The 24293-nt window shown below is 36.8% G+C and overlaps 1 protein-coding gene across 8 annotated transcripts in view; it reads left to right on the top strand.

The window, feature by feature from the left end:
• The window catches only part of POLK (DNA polymerase kappa), a gene marked incomplete at its 3' end in the record, with an annotated part of 101656 nt that overhangs the window by 32238 nt on the left and 45125 nt on the right, over positions 1–24293 (top strand). For all 8 annotated transcript variants that reach the window (XR_013764694.1, XM_079145194.1, XM_079145192.1 and 5 more), the window contains 6 exons: positions 6156–6308; positions 9380–9511; positions 17856–18009; positions 20386–20610; positions 22360–22484; positions 24063–24229. Coding sequence is in view for 7 of the 8 variants with exons in the window: in XM_079145194.1 (XP_079001320.1) it covers positions 6156–6308; positions 9380–9511; positions 17856–18009; positions 20386–20610; positions 22360–22484; positions 24063–24229 (956 nt within the window). The remainder of the gene's footprint in view (positions 1–6155; positions 6309–9379; positions 9512–17855; positions 18010–20385; positions 20611–22359; positions 22485–24062; positions 24230–24293) is intronic.

The raw sequence follows: 24293 nt of genomic DNA on the forward strand, positions 1-24293 counted from the left end.
AAGATTTCCCATATACCACTACCCCGCACAGGCATCACCTTCCTGACTGTGACCCTACACTGGCACATCATTATCACCCAAAATCAGTAATTCACTATTTGTGATGTACATTTTATAGGTTTGAACAAATTTATAACAACATGTATTCACCATTATAATAGCATACAGAGCAGTTTCACTGTCCTAAAAATCCTTCATGTGCTCTGCCTATTTGTCCTTCCCTTATACTAACTACCCTGGCAATCAATCATTGGTCTTACTACAACTTTCAAAGATTTGCCTTTGCCAGAATGCCATATAGTTGTAATTATACAGTATGAAACCTTTTCAAATTGGCTTTTTTCACTTAATGGTATGCTTTTAAGATCACTGAATGGCTTGATAGCTCATTTCTTCTATGTGCTGAGTATTATTCCATTATCTGGATGTACCAGTTTATTTATCCTTTTGCCTACTGAGGAACAGGTTGATTGCTTCCAAGTTTTCGCAATTATGAGTAAACAGCTACAAATATACATATGCAGGTTCTGTGTGTGGACATGTTTTCAATTCCTTTTAATTGTTGGATCATATTGTAAGGGAATGTTTAGTTTTATAAGGAATTTATAAACTATTCCAAAGTATCTGTACCATTTCACATTCCCACGAGCAACGACACATTCTCACCAACATTTGCTGTTTCAAATTTTCTAGATTTTGGTTCAGTGGATGTATAAAATAATAGTATCTTTTGTTTTACTTTGCATTTCCCTGATGGCACATGATGTTGAGTATCTTTTTATATGCTTATTTGCCATCTGTGTATCTTTTTTGGTGAGGTGTCTGTTAAGGTCTTTGGCCCATTTTTTAATCAGGTTGTTTGTTTTCTTATTGTCAAGTTTTAAGAATTATTTGTCTATTTTAAACAATGGTCCTGTATCAGTTATGTCTTTTGCAAATATTTTTGCAAATATCCTGGTCTGTGGCTTATTTTTTCACTCTTTGTGTCTTTCATAGAGCAGAAATTTGGAATTTGCTTTGATGTAAGGTATAATATCATTTTTCTTAAATGATATTATATTTTGCCTAAATGGTGATTCACTTTCCCAGCACCATTTATTGAATCATGAAATCTTTCTCCACTGAATTGAAATGAAGCACTTTCAAATATTAAATTCTCTTTATGCTTTATTTCTAGACTCTTCTAATCAATTGACTCTTCCTTTATCAGTACCATATAATTTTATTTATTTAAAAGTAAAAATATAGTTTAATATTCTCATAACTAATCTTTCAACTATTTTTTGTTGTTTTTCTCCAGCAGTGTTTTTTTCAATTAAACTTAAGCATCAGTTTTATTAAGTTAAAAAAAAATTCATATATTCAAAATGACATAGTTTTTAAGGTTATCTTATTCCTTAAGCAGTTTTTACTTTCTAGACATTGATGGCAAGTTTCATTGATCTGTAGTCCACAATTTTTTTTTTTTTTTTTTTTTTTTTTGTGGTTTTGGGACCTTGTGCATGCAAGGCAAGCACTCTACCAACTGAGCTATTTCCCCAGCCCCACAAATATTTTTAATGTAAATTTTAAAAATATAAAGTACATAGGAGTGGTGCTAACAACTTTTAGCTGTTCATTTTAAAGTATACTTTAAAAATATGCTAATAATCTGAAGGAACAGAAAATGCCTTCCATTGTATAAAGAAGTTCAGATTTTGTTCCAGTTTTAGTCAACTGCTTAATGGGAAGCTCTCTGGCATCTTTTGCAACAGTAATGGCAGGAAATATGTTTTATGTTGATTATTGAATTGTTTCGTTTGTTGAACTTCCTCTAAAAGAAGTTGTATAAACGGGAGGAAGTCCTAAAGAGTCGAGAAGCTTTGCATGAACAGAGATGTTTTCCTGGGAAATGTGTTTCTATTTTCAAGTTATAAAATTTCCAAGTGCTAGATTTTATTTGTGTGATATGATAATGTGGACTATTGCTAGTCAAACTGATATAAGTAATTTCTGCAGGCATGAACTCACAGGATGTTCATTTAGAACCTAAGTTTTTCCACCCTATCCTGACCTCATTAGACCTCCTAAAGACACAATTGTTATAATTGTTGTTATAACTCAAAATATATCATAACAACATGAATTCATAAATTATATAAACAAATAGCCATGTTGCAACTACACAGCAAATCAGTGCATTTTGTGCATTTTAACAATAATGGACTTTATTAACTCATATTTACTCATTAGTCTTTAAGGAAATACTCAGTCAAGCAAATAAAAATCATTATATTCAGCTGAGCATAGTGGTGCACGCCTATAATCCCAGTGGCTCAGGAGGCTGAGGCAGGAGGATCACAAGTTCAAAGCCAGTCTCAGCAACTTAGTGACACCCTAAGCAACTCAGTGAGACCCTGTCTCTAAATAAAATACAAAAACGGACTGGGGATATGGCTTGGTGATTAAGTGTCCCTGGGTTCAATCCCCTGTACCCCGCCCCCCGCAAAAAAAAAAAAAGCATTTTTTCTAAAATAGTCCCCAAAATATAATAGAAATGGGATTTTTTTTTAAGTAAATAAGGCAATTATGGATATAAAATATGCCATTAGAATTCTGTTTGAACTTACTTGAACTTAAATGTTAAAGACTTTAAAAAATCTATTTTAGGGAAGCATCATAAGATAATAAAAAGAACAAAAGCGTTGGAATAAACTGGTTTCCAAGTCTAGCTCTACCATTCACCAGCTGTATGACTCAGGGAAAATTAATCTTACTGAGCTTTAGTTCCCTCATCTACAAAATAGGAGTAATAATTATCATCTCAGAATTATTTTGACAAATGGATTAATTTAGGAAGCACTTAGCATATTATATGATATAATATAATCAATAAATATCACTTATAATTTTAAAATTAGAGGTATTATCATTAAACTCTTACTGTATCCCTAGATAAGTTCATTACCTTAGGGGCTCTTAATTCTTTTCAATGACTTTTCAAAGTTAGTTTAGTCCCACTATACAAATCAAGAAAGTAATGATGAGAGAGGGGTTAATCTACCTATTGTCATGTAACTATTGAGTAGCGGAACCAAAGCCCTTATATTTAACCCCTGTGACAGGCACTGATTCTCAACAGTGACAGAGGGAACAGACTCAGATCAGAGCTTGAAAATCACTGGGAGGAAAGATGGGAAGAAAGGGAAACATAAATGAGAACTTAAGGAGAAGAAACTCAAGCAAAATAGTGGTGGTGTGCATCTGGTAGATGTAAAATGAAAAGTTCAGACAAGGGTGACTAATGAGAGATAGTAAAGGAAAGTGGAATGTATGAGTCATGCAGTGGGGACATTTCCTTTTGGCACTGCACACTTGAGTTAAGAAAAGAAAATACATTGCTAAAGAGACTGTCATAGCATTAATGTATGAGTCTGAGGAGATTTTTTTTCCTATTTGGTTTGCTTTCTATTTATTATCATTTTCTTTTCTAGATGATTCTAGGCTAAAATATTTCAGACACCACTCCCTTATTCTTATTCCACTCATATCCTAGGCATATTTTCTGGGTTGATATAGATTAGTTTTTAGCCTACCATGTTTTTACTAGTCTTCATGATTTGTTTACATCTAGTCAGAATGTCATTCTCTTGTCCAAAGTCAACTGTTTCTAGTAGAAGAAACAGTTTGAAATCAGGATAATAAATCTGGATAAAATTGAAAGGTTCCTTTTATTAGGTACAGTGTCTCACTGCAAAAAGTTAACCTTCTCCAAAATTTTCTAATACTGGTTTTTGAAACCAACTTTAATATACTGATACAAATTTCATTTCTCCTACTAGTCTCTCCTCCTGTCTTTTCTTAGGGAGAAAGATTCACTGGTAGATAAGAACTTTCTCCTGAAGGTATTCACAATTTAATATCTAATATAAGTGCCATAGTAAGAGCAGAAAACAAATGAAGGAATATTAAATTCTTTGGCACAAAGGAAAGGGATCTAGTTAAGTTATAGAGAGATATTTGAGCTGATCCTTGAAGGTCTGTGACAGATAGGAAAGGCGTTCTAGACAAAGGAACAGCCTCAGGAACACACAGAACACCTCAGGCACCTGAGTGAGTTGTAGACTAAACAGGAGCAAGCCCTCTGGGGATTCTTTTTGTGGCTGCTACAGACAGATGTGATTCAGGGTGATTGTTTCTAAAAGAGGAATTATAGTTTTAATCTATGGCTAGTGGACAGCTAGTGTCACAATAATGCTAAGAAGGAAGGCCATGAAAAAAAATTCTGCAAAGTGGAGATAAGTGAAGACCAGCATGGAGAAAAAAGCTACATTATGTACCCCTTGTCTCTCCACCTTTGTGTGTGTGTGGCAGGATGGTACTGGGGATTGAACCCAGAATCATGTGCATACTAGGCAAGCAGTCAGCCACTAAGCTAAACCCCCAGTTCTTTTAATTTTGAGGCAGGGTCTCACTATGTTGCAGTGACTGGCCTTGAACTTGTGACCTTCCTGCCTTAGCCTTCCTAGTAGCTGGGGTTACAGGTGTGAGCCACCATACCCATTATCTCTGCATCTTCAAAGAAATTTGCTCAGCCAGGCATGGTGGCATACACCTGTAATTCCAGTGGCTCAGGTGGCTAAGGCAGGAGGATCATGAGTTCAGAGCCAGCCTCCACATGCTGGAAGTTGATTTTATTCCAGGAATCACCCCGACTTGCCAATTTTGGGCTTTTTTTCTGTTTTTGATTGCTTTGTTATGTAGCTATATGCTGATGCTTTTAGTAACAGCTAGCATTTATTGAACTTGTACCATGTGTTGCCACTGTTCCCTGCTCTTTTACATGCTCTTATGATTTTACTTCAATGGTTTTGGCAACCTCCTTACATGTTGCAGAGATCAAAATTGTCACACAGCAACCCTCAGCTGCCCAGAAAGCTGGAAAAGTATTTAGCATTAACAGAGGCAAGCCATGAAAAGCAAGTTATAAATGAGTATGTCTGTTTAATAGAACCTTTTCTTACTTGCCTAATTTTGGTTATTTCTACCCCTTTGTTTTCTCTTTATTCTTTTCAACCCATTTTTCTCTGAAGAGTCAAAGGTTAAGATAATTTGACATATATATGGAAGCTTATGAAGAACAAATTACCTCTAAATTTTTCAATTTTATTTGTATCAACTAACATTTATCAAATGTATTATGACAGCATTTCTGCAAAGGGAATGTTTTTTTATACTTTGGTATGTAGACTTGATCTGTAGGCATAGTTTGAAAAACTTGGCTTTAGAATGGCATTTCCTTTTTCTTTCTTTTTTAAGTAGAACACTTGTGGAAAATATAATTTGTAATGAGAAAGAACAATGTCACTACCATTTTACTGGGTTTACATTATACTTTGGGTTATACATTACTGTTCAATATAACAAGGTATGTCAAAGAGCCAGGTGCTATGGCTTGTAATCCCAGCGGGCTGGAAGGTTGAGGCAGGAGGATTATGAGTTCACAGCCAGCTTCAGCAAAAGTGAGGCACTAAGCAACTCAGTGACACCCTGTCTTTAAATAAATACAAAATAAGGCTGGGAATATGACTTAGTGGCCGAGTGCCCCAGTTCAATCCCCAGTACCTCCCCTACCCTTGCCGCAAAAAAAAAAAAAGATATGCCAAAGAGGTATAATCTTTTGTTGTACATTTCCTTGTTACTATTTTAAGATATTAACATTTTGAGTCTAATAGGAGTTGTTTATTTTACCTAAATTGAAACTTTCAGTGATAGTAAGTTCTCCAAATTTATAAAGCAATAGAATATTTGATATAAGTAGGTGAAATAGTTCATTCAATAAATATTTATTAAGTTCTTACTATGTATGCCAGGATGTATAGAGAAAAGAGTTGTTAAGAAATGACATTTGAGAACAAGCTGTCTTTGTGAAAATAAAAGTAGTTACCAACCAGCCTTAATAAACAACAAGAAATTATATAACCATAAATACTCATGAACAGCCATAAAATATGCATCCATATATCATTAAGTGTATGTATGTATGTATAGATGGATGGATGGACAGATGGATGGAGACAGATAAAATGCCAACTAAATTAAAATTAATGTGGTTAATAATGTTTCAATATTATGTTGTCTTAAAGTATGTTAATTCATTTTTTCTTTAAATTAAGGTTGACAGATTTGCAATGGAATTAGAACAGAGCCGGAATTTGAACAATACCATAGTGCATGTTGACATGGACGCTTTCTATGCAGCGGTAGAAATGAGGGACAATCCAGAATTAAAGGATAAACCCATTGCTGTAGGATCAATGAGTATGTTGGTAAGTAGGTAAAGATCAAAAACAAAAAGAAAATTTCATAGCATGTTCAAGTAGGCCTTACTAGTTCACAGAGGGAGAAACCTTTTTGAGGTCTACCAATTTGTAGAGTGTTTTTCTGGGTGCCTTATAAATGCTAAGTTGAGTTCTTTCAACACACATTAAGGTACTAATTTTTATTTTCATTTAATAGAAAAGAAAACAAATTCAGATGATTAATAACTTGCCCAAAATAACAAACCCGGTAAAATGGTAGTGACATTGTTCTTTTTCATTGCAAATTACATTTTTCACAAGTGTTCTACTTGAAGAAAGAAAAAGGGAATGTCATTCTAAAGCAGAGTTTTTCAAACTATGCCTACAGATCAAGTCCACCCTGCCACCTTCTTTTGTAAATACATTTATTGGAACAAAGTTACAGCCATTTATTACTTATGTTGCACTTAAAGAGTAGAATTGAGTACTTACAACAGAAAACATAATCTGCAAAGCTTAAAGTGATTCCTTACTATCTGAACTTTCACAGAAAAGGTTTGTAACCTAGTTCTAAAGTAAGTTATTTCATTACCATGGTACATTTAGAACACACTTCAATAGTTTTTCTTAGAATCTTTTTTTCTTCTTCCCTGACTATAGAAGGTAAAGGTGACCAGGATACAGGATAGCTGTGTGTGGCTAAAAATGTGTTAGGAATTAAAAGTAGCTGTATAGATAGATAGTATGTTTTTTTATACCAAAACCTAATGAAACAAGGAGAGTTATTCCCTGTGGCTGACTCTTTCCAGTGCCTTAGATAGCTATATCTTAATCCCTACAGAGTTATTATTTTAGATTTATAATCTGTTTATTTCCTATTTCTATCCCTATGTGTATGCACGCAACTGACAAGACTGGTTCTAAAATAATGTTTATTGAAAGGGTACTTAATTCTCCTTTCCTACAAATCACCAAAAAATATTTGGGAAAAATATTTAATTATATTAATAAGATATAATGCTCTATATTTATATATGTGTGTTTTATGCATATACACATACTGTTACCTTGTTAGAACTATACACACTACTTTTGAAATCTATAAAAAAATTTCTTTCAAACAATATCTGTCTTGATTATTTGCTATATTTAAACAAAGATTTCCCCTTCTGTATGCTGAACTAAATTCCCTTCTGATGAGACTCAAAGCAACTTGTTTTTGTCTTAGTGAACTCATAAAAGTGTATCTACAAATTAATGAGTATGATGGCACATATTTGATTATTCCAATAATTCTTTTTTGGTGAATTGAATGGATTTTGGAAATGTTTTGAGTTGACTCTGAGAATAGGAACTTAGACCCTGTAGCATTTTCTAGTGCTATATAAGAAACCCCTTCAGTACTTTGTAGACAACAATGTCTTTTTTCATGATTCTATAGTTTGTGCAGAGTTCAATGGGGATAGCTCAACTCTACCAAGGGTTAGCTAGGGCTATTTAATTGGAGCCAGAGATTCTAAAATGGCTTCACTTACTTCTAGCACTTCCACTAAAGTGATTAGAGTGACTTCCAGCCTTTGAACTTTTTTCTCTCCATGTAGTGACTCATTGTTTAGTAATCTACCACAAGGTCTTTACAATGGTTGCTTTATCACAAAAAAAGCAAGAGTAGAAACTGAAGGCTTCTTAAGATCTAGGCTTTAGGACACACCATGGCATTTACCTCACATTCTTTTGGTCAGTTAGTTGTAAGGCAAGTCATTTGGTATAAGGAACTAAAATCTACCTTTTGAGTTATGACTCTGATTCATGACCTACCACAAACATTAGAGGAACTCAAAACTTTGTTTCTACTGTAGATATAGCTTTCATATTAGTTCTAGTACCACTTATTTATATTTATAGAATTGTCTTGTCTTTCGAGTGTGACTTGCATTTTCCTTTCCAGAATACTGAGGGAAAATTAACATAGTTTTAAACACTACCAATATTTTTAAAATACCTTTTGAAAGCTATTAAAGAAAAACTAATATTATTTTAAGATAATTCCTTCATTTGATAGATTCTGTTCTGCTTTTCTTTGAATTTTCATTTGAGATTCCATATAAAGAATTTATTTGTGATAAAAATTTTGTTAGTAAATGGTACTGTGGTCTACCACATTGATATACACTACTGTTAAATATCATCACCAAGGATTTAATAAGTTATATTCTCTGTTTTACTCTCAGACTTTTTTAGTTCCATCTCCTAGTCAAAATGGTTTTACCAAAAAACACATTCAAGCTTTGAGAAATAAAACTTAATTTTTAAAGTTCTTCTAAAACTTTAATCACTTCATTTGGGAGACTTAATTTGGCTGACCAGATATGAGACCTTTAATTTTTGTTGTTGTTGTTTTAGGTAAAAATTTCCTCAAATTCCAAATTGAGCAAACTTCAAAAATATGCTACAGGTTAGGCAACCCTAATCCCAGAAATCCAAAATCCAATTCAAAATTTTCTGATTTTGGAGCATTTGGAATTCAGATTTCCAAATCAGGGATGCTTAACTGGCAAAATCTGTGCAAATATTTCAAAATCTGAAAGACTCTGTAATCTGAAATCCTTTTATTCCCAAGCATTTTTGATAAATGATACTCAACCTGTATTATACTATATTATTACTTTCTACACTGTGACTTTTATGTAATATTTATACTATTTGCACTATTCTATTACTTTATAACTGTTCTGTACTATTTTCTATAGTATTACTTTCACATAACAACATCCACTATCATCCAGACTTAGGTATGTACTTAAAACAAATGAAGTTTATTTACTGGAATTATGAAAGAATCTGTTTATTAGCATAGCTTTATTACTACTTGGTATCACATTATAAATATAGGAACAGCAGTGAGAGAGGGTGACAGTATCATCATACCATGATGGAGTAAAGTCAAATTGTGGTTCAGTGATCCAAGATAGTGGCCTATAATAGAAATGTCCTTGAATTGAAAATGCATATCAATAGCATGTTTCTTATGAATGCATGGATCAATATGTCCTTTTAGGTTTATTTATTGTTTCTCCATGTGGTCAATTCTTTTTCAGTCTACTTCAAATTATCATGCAAGGAGGTTTGGCGTTCGTGCAGCCATGCCAGGATTTATTGCTAAGAGACTCTGCCCACAACTTATCATAGTGCCCCCAAACTTTGACAAATACAGAGCTGTGAGTAAAGAGGTAAGTTCCTATCTCATCCCTACTTAATATTCTTTCACTGATTTTCTGTTGCCAACAGAGTCAACTCTGAATACCTTAGCACATCAGGATTTGGTCTTAGCTTATTCCTTTAGTCTCACCTTCAACCACTTCTTCATCTTATATATGTTGAATACTGAGCTGTTTGTAGTACTAAAATAGACCATTCTGTTTCCCAGTTCTTCGCCTTTCCATGTATTTTTTTCGTTTGCTTAAAAAACTCATCTTCCTGAACTTTGAGTAACCTTAGTAACTTAAAATTAACTATTTTTTCCTAATGTGAAAAATATATTTTCTTCTAGAACTACCTTATAATTAACAGAATCTGCTCATCATTAACTTTAATCTCTTCTGAGTAAATTTTTAATCAGTGTTTTTAAGCAGTGACAAGATTCACTTATCTTGATTAGCTGCTTTCCTTGTCCCACAACCTTGTGAAGATACATGAACATGTAGTATCTTAGAAACATTAAATCAAAAAGAAAAGGGAATAATTCATTGCTTTGAAAAGGATCTCTGAAGTGTAAAGATTTGATTATTTACTGAAATTCCAAAGTATCTCATGTGAAAAATAGCTGTTTTCTCTATTTTTTATAAAAACCGGCCTATCATGCAGTGCTGGAATTTAATTTGAGTGCTACATCTGCATCACTTTTAGACCGTTATAGTTAAAAGATGGAGACGGTTGGCAAGTCACCGGAGAAGTCCGCTTTATTACAAGATGAGGCTTACATATATACTCTTGGGGCTTCCGGGTTAAGGGAGAAAGTGACGTGTGGGTTTCTGATTGGTCCAGCTTGCCGCCGGCGGGAAAATAGGTGGCGGGAAGCCGAGACTTATGGGAAGAAGAAGCCGCTCAGGGGCCATCTTTGGTGTGGATCGGACTGCATATGGAACCTTACATTCCCCCCTCTTTGGTTTATGGGAATTCGGGACGTTGATTTTCAATCTGGCTGCTTCCTGCTGATCAGGGGCGTCGTCAAGGGGCCCGGGGCAGGGGGGTTGGTTGTGAGGGGAGAACAAAGCGTTGGCTATTATATTGTATAATAAGCCATGTCAGATATTACTTCGTCCCCCGTAAAGTCCATAAAACTCCCTTGGAGCCATAAGTCCTCAATTTGGTCTAGGAATTCATTGTAGTCATTAGTCGGGTGGAGGAGCCATGCATCAGTGTCCAAGGTCCGTAGAAAGGATATTAGCCTTGGAAGAAGTTGGGGGAAGTCCATCATCCTGAGGAGAAGCTGGTTAAAGGCTTGGTTAGAAATTTTTTGTACTTGGTCTCTAACGAACCTTATGAGACAGGGGAGGAAGAAAATGATGCAAAGAACTCCAATAAGTGGACCTAATAGAGGGAGGCAACTACATAATTTTTCCCTGTGGTGGTCACTGCTCCCGGGGTTGAGGCCCCTTTGCAAGTTGCACAGGGTTGTCCATATAGGGTTTTAATGAGTTCCAGTTTGTTGACAGGTGGACCAAATCCAGCTAGGGTCAGGGAAAAGAAGGGGAAAAAAGCAGAAAGGTAGGAAGTTATCATTCCTCCTGAATGGGTGAGAGGCGCGAGAGACGGAGTTTCAAAGGATTAGAGGGATCCACGGAACTAGTGTAGATGTTCGGCTTGCCCGTATTTATAGGGTCAGGATTCAGAGGAGTAGGGGGTGAGTCTCCTTGGTCAGCCGGGCAGGGTTTTAACCTGGAAATATGGATCCAAGGAGTGGTCTCGTTAGAAGGTAGGATGAGTTTAGCTGCGGTGGGGGTACTAAGGATTACTGGGTATGGTCCCAGCCATTTAGGAGATAAGGGTTCAGGTGTGGTTGGTGGAGTATAATAGGCAAGATCCCCTGGGTTCAAGGAGGGAGGAGGGAAGGTTGCAAGAGGACGGGGAAGTAACCAGTCTTGATGTTTCCAAAGTTCAGCTCTAAGGTGAGAAAGGAGAGGAAGGCTGAGGGTATTTGGGATGTTTAGGGAGGTAGGAACGATTCCGGGGGGTACGGGAGATCTTCCATACATCACCTCAAAAGGGGACAAATTGGTAGGTTTCTTTGGAAGTAAGCGTAGTTTAAAGAGTGCCAGAGGGAGGAGGCGAATCCAGGCTAAGTGGAGTTCTAGGGAAAGTTTGGTGAGAGTCTCCTTTATGGACCGATTTGCTCTCTCAACCTTACCTGAGGCCTGGGGACGATATGGGCAGTGTAGATGCCAGGGTAAGGCTAGAGATTGGATTACTTGAGCTGTGAATTCCGGTCCATTGTCCGATTGAAGGGAGGTAGGCATCCCAAAGCGTGGGATGATGGAGGTAAGGAGGTGATTGGCGACAGTGGAGGCCCTTTTGTTGGTAGTAGGAAATGCCTCAATCCAGCCACTAAAGGTATCTAGGAAAACTAGGAGGTACCGGTGTCGGCGAACAGGAGGCATGTGTGTGAAATCTGGGGTAGGGTGAACAGGAAGAAGAGTGGCTGGATTGAGAGGAGAACAGGATTGAAAGGATATAGAAGGGTTTTCTAAAAAGGAAGTAATTAGGGCTAAAACTCGTGAGGGGGGTAAAGTATGCAGGGACTTGTAAGCTAGGAGATCCTTTAGATGGTGTGGAGAGCATATAGTTTTTGGGCAGCTGCAAGGACCCTGAGACAAGGGGCCCATCCCCTTACTGTGGGGTCAAGTTGTTTTGATAAATAGGCTACTGGGGCAAATGTGGGGCCCTGCATTTGTCCCAGTACCCCTAGGGCCTGTCCCTGATTTTCATGAACATAGAGAAGAAAGGACCTTGTTAAATCTGGTAAGTGTAATGCAGGGGCAGATAGGAGTTTGAGACGTAGGTTATTAAAAGGCGTTTTAGGGGAGGAGGGGAGTGGTTCATTTGGGTCTCCTTTAGAGAGATCGTAAAGGGGTTTGGCTAAAAGAGAAAAGTTAGGGATCCAAGCACGAAAATACCCTGCTAAGCCCAAAAAAGAGAGAATTTCAGCCTTGGTTTTAGGTACGGGCCAGGACGAAAGGGCTTGTTTCCTGTCAGTTGTAATGGATTTATGTTGTGGTGTGAGTAAGAACCCTAGGTAAGTGACTTGGGAGGCTGAGATTTGAGCTTTAGAAGGTGTCACTTTGTATCCATGTTGGGCCAAAAAGTTAAGCAAGGCAGCCATGTCCCGTTGAGAGATATCCCAAGAAGGGCTACAGAGAAGGAGATCATCAACATACTGCAAAAGTGTGGAAAGAGGACAAGTGGGGTAGAAATTTTTGAGGTCATGGGAGAGGATCTGTCCAAATAGATGTGGGCTGTCCCTAAAACCCTGAGGAAGAACCGTCCAAGTGAGCTGTTCGGAGTGTCGTGTGTGGGGGTCAGTCCATGTGAAGGCAAAAAGGTCCTGTGAGGAAGGGTCTAGAGGTACGGAAAAGAAGGCATCCTTCAAGTCCAGAACTGAGAAGTGAGTGGAAGAAGCTGGGATGAGAGAGAGTAGAGTGTAGGGATTGGGAACAAGAGGGTGGATGGGTATGACAGCGGCATTTATGGAGCGGAGGTCCTGTACCAAACGGTAGGAACCATTAGGTTTTTTTATACCCAGAATGGGGGTGTTATAGGGGGACTGAGTGGGACGTAGATATCCTTTGTGAAGAAGGTCAGAAATAATGGGAGAAAGTCCGAGAAGGGTAGAGGTGGTTAAGGGATACTGAGGCTGATGAATAAATTTGGTAGGGTCCCGTAATTGGATGGAGACTGGGGGGCACTGAGCTATGGAGGGATTGTCCGTGTCCCAAACTGAGGGGTTAACAGGGTGGGAGATACGTGGATGTGAGGAGGTAGGATCCTGCAATAGGGCCATAAAAAAGGAAGTAGAGGCATCGAAAAGTGGGAAGGAAATAGACGCCTTGAATTGGGAAAGAATGTCCCGTCCCAACAAGGGAATTGGGCATTGAGGCATGACTAAAAAGGAGTGGATAAAATGTGAAGAGGAATTCTTAAGGCGACACAGAAGTGGGGGAGTTCTGAGTGGATATATGCGTTTCCCTCCTACCCCGACAATAGGAGTGGAACTAGGAGTGGTGGCACCATGGAACTCTGTCAAAAGTGAGAAGGTTGCTCCTGTATCTAATAAAAAGGTGACAGACCGGCCATCCACTACAAGGGTTACCCTAGGCTCGCGAGTGGTGATATTGAGGGTCGGGTGTGGCCCAGGGCTCCATCAGTCCTCTTCAGCTAATCCCACTATCGGAGGACAAGAGGGGGGCATTCTAGCGATTGGCCCTTCACCCCTTCGGGAGAAGGGGCAATCGGAGCCCCAATGTCCTGTTTGTTTACATTTGGGACAGGGTTTATTGGGGGGCCGTGGCTGAGGACAGGAGCGTGACCAATGACCCTCTTTTCCACATTTAAAGCAAGCTCCAGGAGGGGCCCTTGTAGGGATCGGGAATTTCTGTGAATGGGGAACAGGATGAGGAGTCCCCCTGATCATTTGAGCAACCATTAGTAAATCAGTTTGCCTGGCCTTATGCCTTAGGCGTTCTTTTTCGTCATCTCGTCCATGGAAAACCTTAAAGGCCAGCGACAGAATCTCACTTTGAGGAGTTGCCGGTCCATGTTCCAATTTTTTTAATTTGGCCTTAATGTCGGGGTAGGACTGAGCTAGGAAACTGGTCATAAGGATATGACGGCCCTCATCTGTGTCCGGGTCCAGTGTGGTATATTGCCTGAGGGCCTGAGTAAGCCTCTCTAGAAACTCAGTGGGGGTTTCATCCTTTTTTTGGATAATTTCCTGGACCTTCTGAAAATTAACTACTTTGCGGGCTGCCTTCTTTAGGCCCACAACGAGACACGAGGCAAACCGATCTCGGGCTTGTATGCCTTGATTTGTATTGTAGTCCCATTGTGGATCGATTTCTGGGACCGCTTCAGGCCCTAGAGGGAAAGTAGGGTCTGTGCGATGTGTTTCATTCGCATGAGTTTGAGCTGCATCCCAAACTCGTCGCCGTTCCTCGGTCAGGAGGGTGTTGGCGAGGAGCATATATCTTTAAAAGTTAAGCTGTAGGCTTGTAAAATCCATTGGAATTCCTTTATGTAAGTGGTAGGATCGGAGGAATAGGAGCCCAATTTGCGCTCCATCTGAGATAAATCAGCCAGGGAGAAGGGGACGTAGACACGGACAATACCTTCAGCTCCAGCTACCTCCCTTAATGGGGCCATAAAAGTGGGAGGGGCCGGAGGGGGTCCATGGGAGCGCGTGAGCGGCGGGCTGAAGGAAATAGGTGGAGCGGTGGGTGTAGGAGCTATGGGCGCGGGAGCCAAGGCGGGGGGAAGGTGGCTCCGGGAGTATAGGGTTGAGAGGAGGGGCCCTATAAGGGGGAAGCTCATCGGCCGGGTCAAAAGAATCAAGAGAGGAAGATGGGGGAGGGGAGGACAATGGGGAAGCAATCGACATAAGGGATCTCCTTCCACTTGTTCAGGCGCTGGCAATAGTTGAAAAGGTCCCTTAAAAGATTTGGATCTAAAGAGCCTTCAGGAGGCCATTTGTTCTGGTTATCTAGAGGGTAATGGGGCCAATCCTGAGTGCAGAATTTTGTCAATAATTTGGGTTTGATGTCAGGCTTAAGGGAAAGAGGTCCTAAATTTTTGAGGAGACACTGGAGGGGTGTGTCTGCCACCGGGGAAGATGGGGAGGTCCCCATGGTTAGAGGGAAGAAGGGTGTAGGGAGCGGAAGACCTCGGGCGAGGAGGGAGCAGTCTGCGAGGTAAAGGGCGTCCCCAATGCCTCGAGAGAGACCCGGAGGGGGATCAATCTACAAGGTAAAGGGCGTCCCCAATGCCTTGAGAAGGATCCGGAGGGGGATCAATCTACAAGGTAAAGGGCGTCCCCAATGCCTTGAGAAGGATCCGGAGGTTTCGGAGACGGAACGGAAGGGAAAGCGCGATGGAGATCGTCACCTCGATCGCTATTCCCAAAGGGGTAAGGAACCCGGATGGCCACGAGGTTACCGGTACTGGATTTAGGCAGTTGGAGAGGAAAGGTGACTGGGGTTCCCCGGGGATAGATTAAGCTCCTCACTCCTCATAAAGTGTCTTCTATTGGCCTCTTTTGTGTTCTGATGGAAGGGCACAGGGGTCCACTGTGACCGTGAAGGTCGTGGTGGGAGGTTGTCCCCCCTTAACTCAGCGTCGGGAGGCTACCGGACGGTCACGGCTAGTACTCCCGCGTATAGCTGAGGTAAGGTGTGCTCTTCCAGGGGGAAACTTACGAATTTTCGAAGCCGGTGTTGAGTGTCAAGAGCCAGCGCCAGAACAAGAGGACGAGGGTGGCCTGCCAACAGAGGAACGGAGTGCCGTTGAAGGCTAACTCCGTCCCGGGTTTCGGCACCAATAAAAGATGGAGACGGTTGGCAAGTCACCGGAGAAGTCCGCTTTATTACAAGATGAGGCTTACATATATACTCTTGGGGCTTCCGGGTTAAGGGAGAAAGTGACGTGTGGGTTTCTGATTGGTCCAGCTTGCCGCCGGCAGGAAAATAGGTGGCGGGAAGCCGAGACTTATGGGAAGAAGAAGCCGCTCAGGGGCCACTTTGGTGTGGATCGGACTGCATATGGAACCTTACAATAGTAAATGCCATCTTTTAGCTGTCTGAATGGAAGCACTTAAAAACTAAGGTCTGCCACTTGTTAATCATTTAGACATGCAAGTAACCTTTAAATTCATCCTTTTATTTGTACTCCATCTCATTTTGCCAAGAAGTAACATCCCATCCAAGTTTTAAAAGAATATTCTTTATTCTTCAAAATAGTCTGTTAAAGCAAGTGTTCTGTCCTACTTTAGAAATAGTGGAAAAGGAGGGGGAGCACACTCACATTTGATGACTTTTGATCCCTTTTATTGTGTTTCTAATTAAAAGATAAAATGCTAATCATAAATATAGACTTTTAATAAGTTAAAAGTCCTACAAAGACTATAAGAAAGAATTTTAAGTCCTACTCTCAGTAAAACTAGAAGTATGACAAAGAAGAACTAAATTGGTTTTAATTTTCTTTATTTATATAAGCTGGAAAAATCTTAAGATTCGAGCAAGATCTACCTGGTTAATTTACAGGTAAAAAATCAACTATAGATATTTTTTACTTGGTTAGAAAGTTTAAGGAAGATCTATTTTTGTTTTGTCCAAAATATTGGAGTAGCTTTAACTTCTTAGAGCTTTAAGTGCTTTGATTTTTACCTGGAACTTACCTATTTTTGTTCTTAAAGCAGTCGCCTATGTAAAGGAAGTAAGTACTAAAGTGTCTCCAGGGAGTACTTCTCATTCAGAATCTTAGTTGGCTGCCAGCTACAGACTTTCCAGAGTTTCATTTTTACTAGAAAGATTCTGTTTGAGTATATTATAAAAATGGTTTTTCTACAAGAACAAAGCTATTTTTGGCCCTCTCTGAGTAAAACTATTCTGAAATTCCCCTTGACTCAGCTGTTCATAGTTACATTGAGCTAAAACACTTTCTTTTTATAAAACAACAAAAATTTTCTTGTGATATAGAGGACTTTTAAATGCTAGATGAACTATAACATAATTCAGCCAACATTTTCTAATATGTTATTATTTTGGCAATCATTCCCTCTAATTACAGTTAATACTTCAATTGTAAAAAACAACCACCAAAAAACTTTGTTTCATGTAATAAAAATCATCTTGCATCAATTGCATTATATCACTGCAATTCTAATTCTATATGTATTTCCTTTATTCCATGAAGCAACTCCAGACTTTTCTGTATCATATAATGTAATCATTGAATCACATTACAAATTTTGACATCTTTTCCATTTTAGATGCCAGTAAACAGTAAACTTTCATTACCCTGTATGGATACATGTACTAATGTATGTATTGAGTGTTGTTTTATGTGTATATTATAATTAATTGAATAAACTACTTTCTAAAACAACGGTACCTTTACATAAGGTGTTTCCTTTTTTAAAATGAACAAAAATCATCCTAAAAGATGAGAGTAGAATTGCTTTTAGCTAGCTTCCTAAAACCTTAACCATTTTTTTTTCTGTCTACCATAATGATGTCATCTGAGATTTATTTGAATCACTTACTATATCTAGATGTAGGTGGCTAAAGAGAGACTGCATCAGATGAAGCTATTTCATGGTCTTCTACCTTCATGATCTATTTTAAGACAGAAGAGAATTTGACAAATATGCACTGGTAGTAAATTATTTATTCCTTAAATCCATGAGCTATTGACTTCAGGATCATTACTGTAGTTGCAGAGAAAGAATATTAATGTTTCTCATCAGCTATATGTGACTGGAGGTTTTGCTGTGGCAGCAGAATTAAGCCTTTTTGGTTCCTTTTGAAGGTTAAGGAAATACTTGCTGATTATGATCCCAATTTTATGGCCATGAGTCTTGATGAAGCTTACTTGAATATAACAAAGCACTTACAGGAAAGACGAAATTGGCCTGAGGACAAAAGAAAGTATTTCGTCAAAACTGAAAATGCCATAGAAAATGGTAAGTAATTTATTAGAACATCAAACTAAAAGCAAAGGAACAGAAAAATAACCCTTTGAATCAATCTGGTTAACTCATTAACATGTGTAGGTGGTAGAACTGGATATATCTGTATAAAAATGAAAAATCAGAAACTTAAAATATACTAGGTTTTTTTAAGTTAAATGTATAAAATAACATTGCTAAATCTCTAAGCACTAAGAATGCTGAGTCCCTGTACAAAGTAATATCATAGCAGTGTTTTCTAAAGATCTAACAAAGGGTTTAGATTGCATTGAAACTGAGGAAGTTATTTGTGTAAGGTAGCCTTTTTTGTTATTGTTGTTGATAGAAATTAGATTTTTTAAAAAAAGATATCAAAACCTTGAGTGATTTTAATTTCTTTATTTCCCAAGTTTTCTATAATTTGGTTCTAGTATAGCAGTTATTACTATTTTGTACTCTACCAGAATTAATGATTTCCTTTTCCCTTCTTTGCCTTAGATCTTATTATAACTCTAAAATAAAAAGAATTGGAGGTTTCATGGTTTCATAAATTTTATTAAAAACATTCCCTTTATTATTTATTTAAAGCAATGCCAAGAAACATACAGATGCTACACATATTATTTTGTATTTACTCTGTCATATAAATTTGGAGGGTGGGTGCCAGGTTATGTAAGAAACTGAATACCAATCACTTTTTAGAACTTGCAATCCAGATGGAATGCTTTAATCCTGGTAATGCCACACAGTGTACCCTGATTACCTCAGTTATGGGGATTATAAAGATATTTCAGTCAGGAAGGAAATAAACAATTTCAGCATTTAGTTACATAACCAGGCCTCTCAATGGAGAAAAATGCAGTTGAGATTGAAAAGGTTAATGTACCATTCTGCAGTAGCTCTAATAGTGTACCAGAAGGCAGCATTCTTTGCTTTCTCCTGTAGCTTTCTGCTATTGCAGTGACTCACCTGAGGGCAGGGTGTGAGAGGGATTAGCTGTAAATCACAGCATAAGGAACTCTGCAGAAGGGGTTTATGAACAAGACAGATAACTTACCTAGTCTGCAGTTTTTCTCAGCTCTTATTACTTTGGTTTCCACTCATCCATTAGGGAAAAGGGCTCTGGTAAATATCATTTCAACTGTTCCACACTCTTAATCCTCTCTGAGTTACTCTGAATTTTAAAACCAGAGTATAGAAAATGAAAAGGAACTGAAGCATATAAGTAACAGTTAATGTATGTTTGAAAATAGGGCTTATGTGACCTCAGAATTCTGAGGTCATATGTAATTTCTATTACATACCTTAAAATTCAAAACTAATCAGATTTTCATCATATAATGTGTTATCTTTTAGAAAAATTTCCTAAAAGACTAAATTTATTCTTCAAGAAATATGCTTTCATACATATCTTGAAACTTAAGAAATTTAATTATTGCTTCTGCATTCACCTTAATTTGAAAAGCATTTATATGCAGTAAAATTATGAAATAGGATCTGAAAAAGTCTGTTGTTAATCTTAGTTGTTATAAATACATTTCACTGTTTCTCCTACATTAACCCTAGAAAGTATTTATTAATGGCTTTATGAGAACATTTTTAGTATGAATATAGATTTAAGTATATTTTACACTATATTTTTGGAAAATGCAAGTAAGATGAGGTAATAATTCATATTTTTATTTTACTTTTTAATGATTATAGTTTGCTGTCTAGCAACAGTAAATGTTCTTTGCCTTAAACTTAGACATTGGTTAATCCAGTCAAACCCTAAGAATTTGTATAAAGAAATATAACTTTCAGGGGTAATTTGTATTTGTTACAAATGTACCCTAAGTAAAAATGATACTTTGCAAACAAGCAAGTCAAAATAAAAATCAGATATGAAAGAAGAACATTTGAAAAGTTATTTCCATGAATGAAGAAAAATTAAGTTTTTTTTCTAAAAGTGGAACTTACTTTTCAGATATAATTATTCTGTTTTCTTAATGCCTTTTTCCCTCATTCCTAAATTCTAATCTAGTAAGGGTCTTTTCTTCCTCCTATAGAAGAATAAAGGGATTTAAAAAAAATAATAATAATAATGGGTTTCAAAATTCAATGAACTTTACATAGGGTATATCCTTTTAAAATGTATACTATGAAAATAGATAACATAATTTTAAGAAAAACCTGGATTGTGTTTTCTTGATTAAACAGTTATAAAATATAACTTATAGTATTTCTGATTATGTTTTCTAGAAACTATTAAATTTGCTTTGTCTTCAGAAATAATGTGAAGGAAAGGTAGAAAAAAGAAAAATATTTAAAGAAAGAATGGAGTGAAATCTAACTTATGAAATATACACTTCTTAAAGTGAACATGAGTTATTGTTCCTGTTTATAATTTAGATCAACCAGGAAAGGAAGTTGATAAACTGAGTGAGCATGAGCGGCCCATCTCTCCACTACTTTTCGAAGATAGTCCTCCTGACTTGCAGCCCCCATTGAACTATGAAGAACAAAACAATCCTCAAATACTACAAAATTCAGTTGTTTTTGGAACATCGGCTGAAGAAGTGGTAAAGGAAATTCGTTTCAGAATCCAACAAAAAACAACATTGACAGCCAGTGCAGGTTAGGATCTTGATGCACACTGTGATTATAAGTTTTGGACTGACTAATTCAAGTGTAAAATTTCTCATTTTAAAGGATATAGTATCATCTTACTTATCCTTTCTTTTTTTTTGCCTTCTAAAACTTTACCTATTCAGAAGAGCTGTGAACCTACAGTAAGTAGGAATTTAGCAGAAAAGCACAAATCCAAAGGAAAAAACCTATCATAAATCTTATGTAGCTTTCCTTTTGTAAATGAAAAATATATTATAATTGGTTTTTCACATAATACATGATTAGTTTTTCCTTAGGGGACTTCAATCCTGTCTCAGAATATGTGCAGGAGAGAATCCAGAAGATATCAAGATAAAAGACAAAATAATAATAATAATAATCATCATCATCATCATCATCATCATCATCCAAAACACCAGCTAGCAATGCAGCAGTTTAGGACCAACTGGTAAAAGAAAAAGAAACAGCTTTGCAGGTGTCAGTAACCCATAAGGGCAGCACTGTGTAGCATAATAATTAATACTCATCATGAGGATCCTGAATTTATCTTGTAGAAGTCATTTTTTTTTGGGGGGGGGGGGGCGGGGTACTGGAGATCGAACCCAGGGCCTTGTGCTTACAAGGCAAGCACTCTACTGACTGAGCTATCTCCCTGGCCCCAGAAGTCATGTTATGATTAGGTTAATCTTTCTTTACCAAAGCATGAAAGCAAATAGTAAAATTTAGGAAGGGATGCATAAAATTAAAGTGAACTATTTAGTGGCTATATTTGAATATATCTGTTTCAAATTACCTTAATCTTTAAGACTTCTAGAAATTATAAAACACCTTTCTGAAAAGTAATTTGCTTTGTGAGTAGCAAAAGGGATGAAAAAAATTGTCATTATCATTGTTTTAAATAAATATACTGCAATTCAGAATCTTTTATTTTTTTCTTTATGTGAATAATTTATTTTAAAAACAACTTTTCAAAGAGTAAACATCCACTACAAACTCTTTTCTGGATCTTTTCTAAGTGGTGGTTATAGGGCCACTGTAAACAACCCTGTATTCCTACTAAAGATAGTAAGTAAACTACAACAAGTAAACATTTAATATTACTCAACTCAAATTATTTTTAGATTTTAAAATATCATGGAGAATTAAATACTCCTCATTTCTCCTGCCCCAATAACTAAAACATTCCTTTTCTTTAAACCATAGCAAGTAGGTGTGGTGACACACCCCTGTAATCCCAGTGACTTGCAAGACTGAGGCAGGAGGATCACAAGTTCAAAGCCAACCTCAGCAAAATAGCGAGGCCCTAAACAACTTAGTGAGACCTGTCTCAAAATAAAAAAGGCTGGGAATGTTGCCCAGTGATTAAGCACCTCTGGGTTCAGTTCCAAATACCAAAACAACAACAGCAAAAGAAAAACAAAACAAAACAAAACAAAAAACCACAGCAAGTCCTGAGAAGACAGATGATAATAAAATGTTATCTTTGGGCTGGGATTGTAGATCAGTGGTAGAGCATTTGCCTAGCACATGTGAAGCACGGGGTTCAATCCTCAGCACCACATAAAAATAAATAAATAAAATAAAGGTATTGTGTCCATCTACAACTAAAAAAATTTTTTTAATGTTATCTTTAAAGTAACCTTATGTATCATTTCAGATTAATTGCATTTATTTTTTCTGTTTTGTCATCACTTAGTTAAAAATTGTACATATGAACTTTTATGAGAACAATGTTCTTCTTTTAATTCTTTTAAGGAATTGCTCCCAATACAATGTTAGCCAAAGTTTGCAGTGACAAGAATAAGCCAAATGGACAATATCAAATTCTTCCCAACAGACAAGCTGTCATGGACTTCATTAAAGACTTACCCATTAGAAAGGTAAGATTTTATACAAAATTTATGATCTGGTACGTGTACTCTGAATTCTGAAGAGACACTATCTAGGCTGATAGTAATTCTTTGCTGGAAGGTTTTAAAACAACAGTTAACAGGCTAGAATTATGGATGGTTAAATGTGGATTTGAAGAAATCTTTCTGTAAAACCCTAAAAATCAGATTTAAGAAACTTATTTGTAGAAATTTTTAGGAGCATAATGGATGACAGCTTTTAAGTGGACTCCTGCAGAAAGAAAGAAAAATACTTAGAGAAGTCCTTTCAACTGTAACTTAATACTGTTAATTCTTAAGTCTAGAGTGCTACCAAAAAGGTATATTTCAAAAGAGATTTAGAATTTTTATTATTATGACTAAAAATAATAAAAAAAAATAAAATTATCTCTCAGGTGTTCCAGAAAGGGATATTCTATCTACTATATAATGTTCTAGGCTTGCTTTTTTCACTCAAGTTATGTGAATGGATTTAAATAAATATTTTTTAATGTTCAGAAAAAAGTTTATCAAAGTATGCAATGTATAATGATTACTGGATAATATATGTAATGTAAGACGTAGTTATAAAGTAGTATTTTCTAATATGTTTTTCAAAGAGTAAATAGGTGCTCCATAGCACCTCAGTTCACAATAGCTAGATTGTGGAACCAACCTAGATGCCCTTCAACAGATGAATGGATAAAGAAACTCTGGTATATATACATAATGGAATACTATTCAGCCATAAAGAAGAATAATATTATGGCATTTGCAAATAAATGGATGGAGTTGGAGAATATCATGCTAAGTGAAATAAGCCAAGCACAAAAAACCAAAGGCCGAATGTTTTCCCTGATAAGTGGAGGATGATATATAATGGGGTGGGGGTGGGGAATGAGAGAATAATGAGGGATCTTTAGAATATGTAGAAGAAAATGAGAGGGAGGTGGGTATGAAAAATGGTGAAATGAGACAGATATCATTGCCCTATGTACATGTATGATTACACAAATGGTATGAATCTGCATTGTGTACAATCATAGAAACGAAATTACGTTCCCCATTCATGTACAATGAATCAAAATGCAGTCTGTAAAAAATTAAAAGCTAAATAAAAAAGAAAAAAGTCTGGGGTCAAAGAGCTTTGGAGTGTGACATCAGTGGTAGGTCACTGTTTATATATTAGTATATTAAAGATTTATTACTCTTGCAGCAAAAGGTTCCATTTAAATTTGTATACATAACAAACAACTCCTTTTTTAATGCCTTTAAAAATTAAATGCAGGGCTGGGATTGTGGCTCAGTGGTAGAGTGCTTGCCTGGCACATGTGAAGCACTGGGTTCAATTCTCAGCACCGCATATAAATAAATGAACAAAATAAAGATCCATCAATAACTAAATATATATATATATATAATATATAAAATTCAGTGTAATGCTATTTAGGAAATGTGACCAAAAAGTAATAAAAACAGTTTTCTTACAAGATTTGTGATGATAGTAACATTCTTCATATCGTTAATAAAGTTATCCTCTCAGTTCCAATCTTAACTTAAAATTAATGATAAACGTTGATTCTCTTCTAGGTTTCTGGAATAGGAAAAGTTACAGAGAAAATGTTAAAGGCCCTTGGAATTGTTACTTGTACAGAACTCTACCAACAGAGAGCATTACTTTCTCTCCTTTTCTCTGAAACATCTTGGCATTATTTCCTTCACATCTCTTTGGGTCTAGGTTCAACACATCTGGCAAGGTATATATAGTAATTCTGCTTTATAATTGCCAAAATGTCAGTTTTAACCATTGACTTAGAAACT

This window comes from Sciurus vulgaris (genome assembly GCF_902686455.1).
Source record: "Sciurus vulgaris genome assembly, chromosome: 6".
NCBI classification, from domain to species: Eukaryota; Metazoa; Chordata; class Mammalia; order Rodentia; family Sciuridae; genus Sciurus; species Sciurus vulgaris.